The sequence below is a fragment of the Scatophagus argus genome, chromosome 19, assembly GCF_020382885.2.
Source record: "Scatophagus argus isolate fScaArg1 chromosome 19, fScaArg1.pri, whole genome shotgun sequence".
NCBI lineage: Eukaryota > Metazoa > Chordata > Actinopteri > Scatophagidae > Scatophagus > Scatophagus argus.
This window is the reverse complement of record NC_058511.1, coordinates 3,362,805-3,371,522: the sequence shown is the minus strand read 5'-3', so window position 1 is coordinate 3,371,522 and position 8,718 is coordinate 3,362,805. Positions and strand designations below refer to the sequence as shown.

General features: G+C 41.1%; 1 protein-coding gene across 3 annotated transcripts; it reads right to left on the bottom strand.

The window, feature by feature from the left end:
* Positions 1–224: 224 nt before the first annotated feature.
* On the bottom strand, positions 225–6,559 carry vgll2a (vestigial-like family member 2a). 3 transcript variants are annotated; one of them, XM_046373879.1, is made up of 4 exons: positions 5,904–6,559; positions 4,016–4,262; positions 1,872–2,392; positions 225–767 (listed from the first exon to the last, which is right to left on the bottom strand). In XM_046373879.1, the coding sequence occupies exons 1-4, from the start codon at positions 5,979–5,981 to the stop codon at positions 714–716; spliced, it is 900 nt and encodes a 299-aa protein (XP_046229835.1). In that variant the 5' UTR covers positions 5,982–6,559; the 3' UTR covers positions 225–713. The 3 variants fall into 3 exon arrangements, with proteins under 3 accessions (XP_046229835.1, XP_046229837.1, XP_046229836.1); XM_046373881.1 differs by having other exon boundaries at positions 225–981; positions 1,895–2,392; positions 5,904–6,558; XM_046373880.1 differs by having other exon boundaries at positions 1,895–2,392; positions 5,904–6,552.
* Between the last annotated feature and the right edge of the window lie 2,159 nt (positions 6,560–8,718).

Sequence of the window (8,718 nt, the reverse complement as noted above, 5' to 3'; positions counted from 1 at the left end):
CAAAGTTTATATTTGTGCATCACATTTTGGGATAATAGCGTGCATTGACTGCACACTCATAAATCAAGATGTTATTTATATAGCCTCTTTTGAGTGCACTTTCTCTTCTTTCAGTGTGTTAAAAAGCTGCTCAGAGTTTGTATATAATATGGAATTGGGACACAGCAGTTTGAAGCTGTTGCATGACACACTTTGTGAACTCATCACTTAAATATATTTTGATATCAGTTGAAACCCATCCAAAACAGTTTAATTTACAGTGCCATAAAGTACAGACAGCATTTTTTCTTTTTTTTTTGTTTTTCTTTTTTAAGTTGACACTGAACCAGTAGTCCATGTAAACCAAAGTGTCCGGACTTCTTCTGCCTTCTAAGTCTGCCAAATTCTTGCTGTGCGGCCTCCTCAAAACCAACATAGCCTTTCCTCCAGCCATAACACTCCCAGTGTCTGTAGCCCAGTTGTCCCAGTGAGGCAAGTCCTGCCAAGTCCTTCAAGCGCTTGTCTTTGGAGTTTGTCTTTGGAACACATGTGTCTCTGTCCGTCTGTCCCCGGACTTTTTCCAGTTTAGGAATGTTGTCCCTGCCTGTTACAGTTACAGAAGCACAAAGAGGCTTGTCTTTGTCCACATCCATCAAGATCAGATTTTCTCTCTCCTCCACGAGTCCACTTTTGTTGCCATGCTCACTTTTGTATCCATCCTGCTGGCATTCAGCTCAGCAGGGCTGTGCTGCTGCTGCTGCTGCTGCACAGTCCGCCGTAACACCGAGCTGCAAGTAGATCAGAAGCCGTTACAGTACAAAACCGCCATCTGACCAGTTTTCAGTTTCTCTGTCAGTCATCCCATAACAGCAGCAGAGCAACAGAGTAGAGCAGGAGTAGAAGAAAGAGGCTACAGCTGAAGAAGGAGTGCATGGGGGGGGTTAAGAGTCAGCAGTCTCTAAAACCAGTACAAATCCTTGGTCTTATCCTGTGCCTGCAGACCTGAGAGAAAAGAAAAGAAGAGAAAGGAAAAGAAAAGGTAGTTGGAGAAGAAAAAGCAAGAAAGAGGAGATTAGAAAAAGAAGCGCAAATGTCCTGTTGATAAAAGCAGGAGGAATTGCCCGAGGCAAAGAGGGGATGAAAGCGAGACAGGAACAGAAAAGGAAGTTGACAGCTGGTGTTAAGGTGCTGATTGACAGTCAGTTTGTTGGTTCAAACACACTTCTAGTAAGTTGATCTGAGACAGGAGGAAAAAAAATCTTCATTTGAATCTGGATTTCATGCTTTCAAGTTGCTGATTAGCCACTGTTTTCGTTTATTCAGATCATAAATTAAATAATTAGTTCTCTGATTGGTTGTGCATTTACAGACAGGTGTTGGCCAAGTGCAGCCTAACGTCGCCGGACATTTCCAGCATGTCAGTATTGAAAATGAAAATGCATCAAAAACAGCTTTTGCACATGCTTATTTTATCAGCCGTCATGCGTGATGGCAGACGTCAGCATAACTTAGATTTTGCTGTTGTGGCTGGTTTTTGTTTTGGTTTTCACATCTGCTGAAGACTAGACGACCACATACTAAGCTTCAGTCACGTTATGGTATTGCAAATGTTATACGCCTCACACACACTCGGTCTTTCTCCTGAGATAAAACTCAGCTTTAAACAGTAAAATAAAATCAACCATTCAGTTTGTGAATGACTGTAAAGAGGTAGAGTGAACAAGTGGGGTTCACAACTGAACCAAGCTGCCGTTAATGGAACAACATTCATATTTATTTGGAAGCATATGAAAGCATCTTTTCTAGGCCTGTGCTTCACAAACTTTTTAGCTTGTAGCTAAAACAGAGTAAAGTCAAGGCCTTTGATTTTGAGTTTTCTAAATGAAACTGACCTGAAGTGAACAACCAACAGTACCTGTGTCCACGTTGAGTCCGATTTCTGCTCCAGCTCCGGTGAAGGCACCGCTCCAGCTCGAGCCCGTCCCTGACTCCCCCTTGCCTCCCAGGTCGCAGGGCGAGGCGCTGGGCCCCGGGACCGAGCTGCCCGATGTCAGGCGGTGGTGAGGCCTCACTGACGGCACCAGCAAAGAGCCATAACACGGGTCGAACGCCGTGCCGTACATCTCATGAACCCCCGGACGTGGATATGCTGAGCCCTGGGTGCCAATAGCGCCCCCTAGTGAGTAAGGGTTGTGGTGGTGATGGTGGTGGTGATGGGATGGGTGCCAGGCGTCGGGGCTGGTCTGGTGGAGGTGGCTGTGCAGGGAGACGGAGGAGTACGGGTCCCCAGGGAAGGGGAGCTCCGTGTGGGGGGCCGACAGAGCGCTGCCCAGCGTGGAGGAGACCGACGGCTGATAGGAGCTGTTCCAGAAAGACGGAGGGAAACTCCTCTGGCTCATGGGGAATGACCCGTCTGTGAAGACAGAAAGCCACACTGCTACTTTAAAAAGGAAGCTTGTTAACCTACACTAAATATTTATTGGTTCCTGTAAGTTGCAGTTTTAAAACTTGAGGTTGGGGTTTCCTGTCACAAGCTTTTAGGTGATATGTGATATGTTTATAGTGATGTTCTGCAGAACTACTGGCTGAATCGATTAGTCAACTGAATAATGATAATGATGATGATTATCAATTCTTCAGTTCTTCATTTGAGGTTTTTTTTTGTTTTGTTTTGTTTTTTTTTTACAAACAAAAGACATTTGCTTGTAACAGCTTCTTAAATGTAAGCATTTGCTGCTTTTCTCTGCTCTGCTCTGTTACATAATTAGAAATTAGAATTAGAAATTGATTAACTCGGGGTATTTGGACTGTTGACAGAAAAAAAAAAAAAGCAACTTGAGGACCGACGTAACTGTGATTTGCTTTTCTCACAATTTTAGAGACAAAAAAAAAATGAATCAATAAACTGAAACTAATTTTCAGGTTACTGGAAAATGAAAATTAGCTGCAGAAAAATAACAACTTTGAGATCATAATGCACAGATGTTTAGAAAAGAAGGCACATGCTGTATGTGCATCTCCATGCAAAGTAATAATGTTTCTTGGTTAGTTTTGGGGAAAAAAGAGTTTTTCGTTCCAAAGTATTGGTGGAGCAATAACTGACCAAACATCCTTTAGATCAATGAAACCAATGTGTGGTTGTTTTATGCTAACTGAACATTAATCCCTTTGTATGAGGAACATGAGGATGCATTTTTTTTTTTTTTAATTAATAACAGCAGCAAGCTACTTCTGTAGCTCACACGGGCACAGTCTGTGAATCACAGAAGACAAAAGCAAAATAAAACAAACAAACAAACAAACAGAGAACTAACTGTGCTATGAGTTTAAATTACTCTGAGATCCTTTACACGTTACTACGAACACGCAGCAAATGATGAGGACTGAAATTAACCAAGTGACTTATGATATGTTTGTTGTTTGATGTTTACACCAACTCTTCACTTGGCTAGACTTTCATCAAGCACAATGGCAATGTTGGTAACATGAAAAAACAACAACACTATAATAAACAAAATTTAAGGCTCCCAAAATGTTATTATTTACCAAAAAGAAAAATTAAATTTCAAGACACAGCAGAGCAAAACTGAAGCTTGGCAGGGCAGATCAAATGTGCAACAGCCATCAAAATCCAAAATCAGATTACCAGTTACTGGAATCAAAAAATTAAAAAAAAAAAAATCTCATTTTCTATCTTTCAATGACAATAATGACTACGTAAGAAGTTTTATTTATACAGAGCCTTGTAGTTGAGTTCCAGATAGGTAGATGCTATTTTATGTTTATGTTTATTTTTGTATTTCTTATATTTTTTATTCCGTAACTCTTATTCAAGTGCTGTTCTTGTACCCTGCTGTTGTAATGCTGTGATTTCCCCTTTGTGGGACAAATAAAGACGCAGATTAACTTCACAATCATGCCAGAATTTCCAAAAAAACATTAAAGAATTTCAAAGTCAAAATGCTGCTTCACTAATTTTTTCCATACGAGCAAATGTGCATTGAGGGAGAACACACACACAGAGACACACACACACCTCTTACGGCCTTGTGGCTGCTCGACGCAGAGTATGCCGTCGTGTGGCTCAGGGCTCGGCTGAAGTGCTCGTCCACCACGGTGCTGATGTCTCCCTGGAAGTAAGTGAAGAGGACACAGCGGGAGCTCAGGTACTCGGCTCCCGGCGGCAGCTCCTTGTCCTCCTCCTTGATCACCGGGGGGCCGGGGGGGCCGAGGCGGCTGCCACCATCCTGCGGGTCTTGCATTTTGGAATACAAGGCCAGTTTCTAAGAAAGAAAAGCAGATTTATGTACGTGTGCTACGAAACTGTTCATCTAGTGCCCTGTTAGCACACAATTATTCAGTTATTCTGAATAGCTTCATAGTTTTTTTTGTGTGAATTTCAGACCAATCTCTAAAATCTGACCTCTAAACCTCATAAAAATGTTCTTTCTTCAGCAGGTGTGTTAGAGGAGATAAATCCAGCTAAACTCTTTGCCATGGCTTTCTGCACACAAATTATATAAAAACACGTTAGGGCAAGTGCACACTGTTAACCCAAGGGTGTGCCTTTTATACATCCATGTTGAAATTGGTGTTTTGCTCTCAATGACCACCAAATATAACTAAAAATTCAGCTATCTTTTACCACTTAATCACCGTATAAAAATGCAGCACACAGATATCTTAACATGTAGAGTTCTGTGGTTGTTTAAATGTGGTTTAAATATAATATCTTTGCACCACTCAGTCATTGCTGCTGCACGCAAAGACTGGAAAATCAGCAAACATATTATAGTACAAAGACTTAAGTTGCTTCTATGGAACGAACGAGTTTTTTTATTTTTGTTATTACACGTTAAATGTCTTTGATGAACCATACAAAATAATTGTTCACAAACAGTGGAAACATATATTTTAAAACAGATAGGCTCTGGCTGATCCAGGGTCTGTTCAGGTCACAGACAAAGTGAGCTTTGGCACTTTGTGAAATATGCCTGGATGATGACTGAGAGGTTTTAAGAGAGTGAAAAAAGAACTTTAACGGGTCTAGAAAGGCCTCCCAAAAACCTGCTGCACTCGAACTGTCCTGTCAAAGGCGTGAAGCCTGCTCACAGACACACATCTGTCATTGATCACACACATTTTATCACCTGATAGCTCGTGTGAGGACAGGTGTGCTGAAAAAATGACCTAAACAAGCAAAACATGGTGAGAAATTTTGTCATGTTATTTTAATCCTAACTGTGTGGGTTACACTAACATTAGGAGGGGACGTTACGCTATCAATTATTTATCATGTACAATTAGTTATGACCTGAAAAAAAAATAGTATAAAAGCAAAATAGTAAGCTAAGACATTTATATTCAACAGGAAATGCGCCAGACCTCGACTAAAAGATGAACAATTTAAACACACTTTCTCTTCTTTCTACTTTTGATTAACTTGGCAGACGAAACAAACCATCTGTTCACGGTCATGTGCACCAGAGGACTCTTATTTAAACTGGAGAAAATCGATTAGAATCGATATAAATGCAACCGGAGCGCGCCAAAAGAAAGTTTTCACATTCGCTTCACGCGTAAAGCTTTACGCACTGCTTGGCTGAGTTCCGCCACGCACGAAGACCCTGCGTTTTATGATGTTTCAGTGTGCTGACTAACAGTGTTTAACATATTTTTAGCCAGGATGTTTAGTAACAGGCTGAACGAGCTGAATGATTATTTTCATGAATATATTACACAGAGCAAATAGCTGCAGGCCAATGTGCAATAACAGCTGCTTAACATCTTGTATTTATACGTAATGAAGTTTTAATTGGCGGATCTTTGAACTTTAAAACAGATATAATAAAGTTTTCTGTACAGCCAAACATATTTAAAGTCTACAGTGCAGAGATAAGTAAATTAAAAACAGTGATCCATACCTGGTGGTGATAGGGGCTGTAGGAGCTGAAATAAGGCTGAGGACCAAACACTTGGTACATCACATCCAGGCAGCTCATGGCGAAGAAATCACGGAGAAGGACCAAGCTTCATGTAGAGAGCAGGTCTGTTCAGACGGAGAGGAAACATTAATCCCGGCGGTGAAGGACACAGTGGACGGTGGAGAGTCTTCCTCACTCTCTCTCTCTGCTGCGCTGCTCTGCGCTCTGCACGCGCTGGACTCCGCCTGGGCGCACTGAAGGGAAACCCCTCCACCTCCTCCACCTCCTCCTCCTCCCTCTGCATACACCCAGTCTGACGTCCCGCCAATCAGAGGCCAGCGCTCCACCTCTGCCTTAATGGGCTTAATTACAGAAAAGGAAATCGTAACATTTATAAAGATATTAACTCAAACAGGGCCGTAATTATAACGTATATGGTGGGTGTGGGGAGGTCGTATTATTGCTCAGATATGATATTTTTGATTGGCTGGTCACTTTATTATTTAAATATGGCCAATATTGAATTCCAATGTGAACTGGTGACGGTAATGAATTGATCCGCGTGTGCAAAAGAACAATAACAAAGATTAAATGGAGGCCACTTTAAGTTTATGTTGAAACTAGCGAATTTGTGAGCAGACGAAGCTGAATATTTTGATGTTTATTTTCTAACCATGGAGGCGTGTGTCAGACGTCTGTCTGACTTAGGACCAAAAGATCAGACTTCATGTGAATTGTGCTGTTCACAGGCTCGTGGGCAAAAAAAGATCGCATGAGTCACATATGAGCAACAAAATGACATTTGGGCCACTCGTGGCTGCAGTCTGAATGTGCTCCTTGGAACAGTCAGCCCTTCATCCAGTAAATTGGACCTTGTGTTGAGACTTGCTCAGTGATTCTCTTTATGCCTTATTCCTTTTCAAAATCATGAGATGCATTTAGAAATCTTGGGCTGGCCTCCAGTTCATAACAGGTCAATGACAAGTAGACACTGGAGAGGAAACACACGGGAGGAATAAAACGTATTCTGCTATTCTGTGAAAGTTGCGAATTTTTAGGCCATGGCTGATGTTGTAAATGTGTGTTCATCGGCACCAGCTGTCAGGCCGTTGTGGGTGTACAGTATGTGTGCTGATCGTTCATACTGACGGCACCCAGAGTGGACATTGACTCATTAATGTTACTGCTTAATGTTGACTCACAAATTAAAATCCCTGTGGGAGACTATTAGGTAACCTTAACCTAAAACCACCAAAATGAAAAAAAATAAAATAAGCTGCACAGTCAGAAGAAACTGTGAGGGCACCACATTGAAAATGTAATACCTGATAGAGAGTTGGGGATTCTCTTGTGTTTGAAGTCACGGTTAAGAATGTAACAGCTGGCATTTACTGCTAATTGAATGTGTAAACATATCAAACCGACCAATGAGTGGAATGTAATGCTGTGAAGTCCCACAATTCCTCAGTGGCCTCCCAAATTCAAGAGGTAAAAGGTCAAATAGTTTCGCTCCCAGTTTGGTGCTGTTATTAGAGATCAGGGGTCACCTGCAACTTACCCGACGATTAGCAAGCAACAGAACAGGAACAGATGAGCGAAGGTTAAAAATGATTTTATTTGAGTTCTTTCACACAGTGTGTAATTATGCGAGAATAATGCTCAGGGTTGAGAATAAAAAAAGACTTACAGGTCCCATTATTATCATTCAAAAGCACTTTCAGTTTCAAAGCTGATAATGAGCCTGGTTTGCCATTTCGGTTCACTTCTGTTTCTTTCATTTTTCATTTACTAAGTGAAATGATGACATGTGGGATACGTGGGATTCAGTTCAGAGGTCTGGAATCAGACCGCTTTAAAATATTTCTTCTTTCTTTTAAATATTTCTTATTAGTGTGCTGTAATATCACTAGAGTGGCTCCCAAATGCAAACACAACCACAAATTCAGACACAGCATTTCTGATCGGCTGTCGTGCTGTCGTGTTATGTGATTGGCTGTTGTGCAAAGCGCCGACTCACCGAGGCTGAGGTCCCAAAAAGTGTTCGTCCTCCCAAAACTGGTTGCCAACCACTTTGAGAATCTCTAAACAGGTAAAAAAAAACAACAACAGGTGAGTAAAACAATGCAGGGTCATGAGGCTAACTGCAAACAAGACATCATTTCTTTATTCTGTATAGCCGATATCCCATCCATAAATCATCAACCAATCAATCACTCCCTTCAGTGAAGGGAAATCTTAATGCAAAAAGTTTCAGAGTAGCAGCATATTAATGCGTTTCTAAGAGACAGAGCTCCTGTCAGACATTTTCACCTTCTGTCGTCTCACTTTTAGTAAAACGTTCACAGCTGAAACACCACACCCACAGAAGCTTAAAAGTCTTTGGATTTCCTGCACTAACAAAATGTTTGATTACAGCCTGTGAAAGTGACAGAAAACACAGCTGGGAAGTTTGTGCTCAGCTGCATCAGTTTATTTAGCCTGAGCTGTTTACATGAGCCTTTGATCCCTTATAATTAAGTCTCCAGCTGACACATCGTTAGAAACTCTATGGCTGAGCAAAAGCAGCTTAATTCTCATCCAAAAATTATAATTTTAATAGTCTTTCAAATATTTTCTGTGCGATGTGTTTCTTTGGTGAAAAGTAAAAAGGAAAAGCCCCAGTGATCCATTTATAATGACTACATATTAGACTTCTGAGCTTGTACATGTCATTTTAATTAACTCACACATGTTATTTGCCCAAAATTAGACTACATAAGTGGCCAGGCTAGGAAGCTTTTAATGAGTAATACATTATGTGACAAATTGTCTTGGG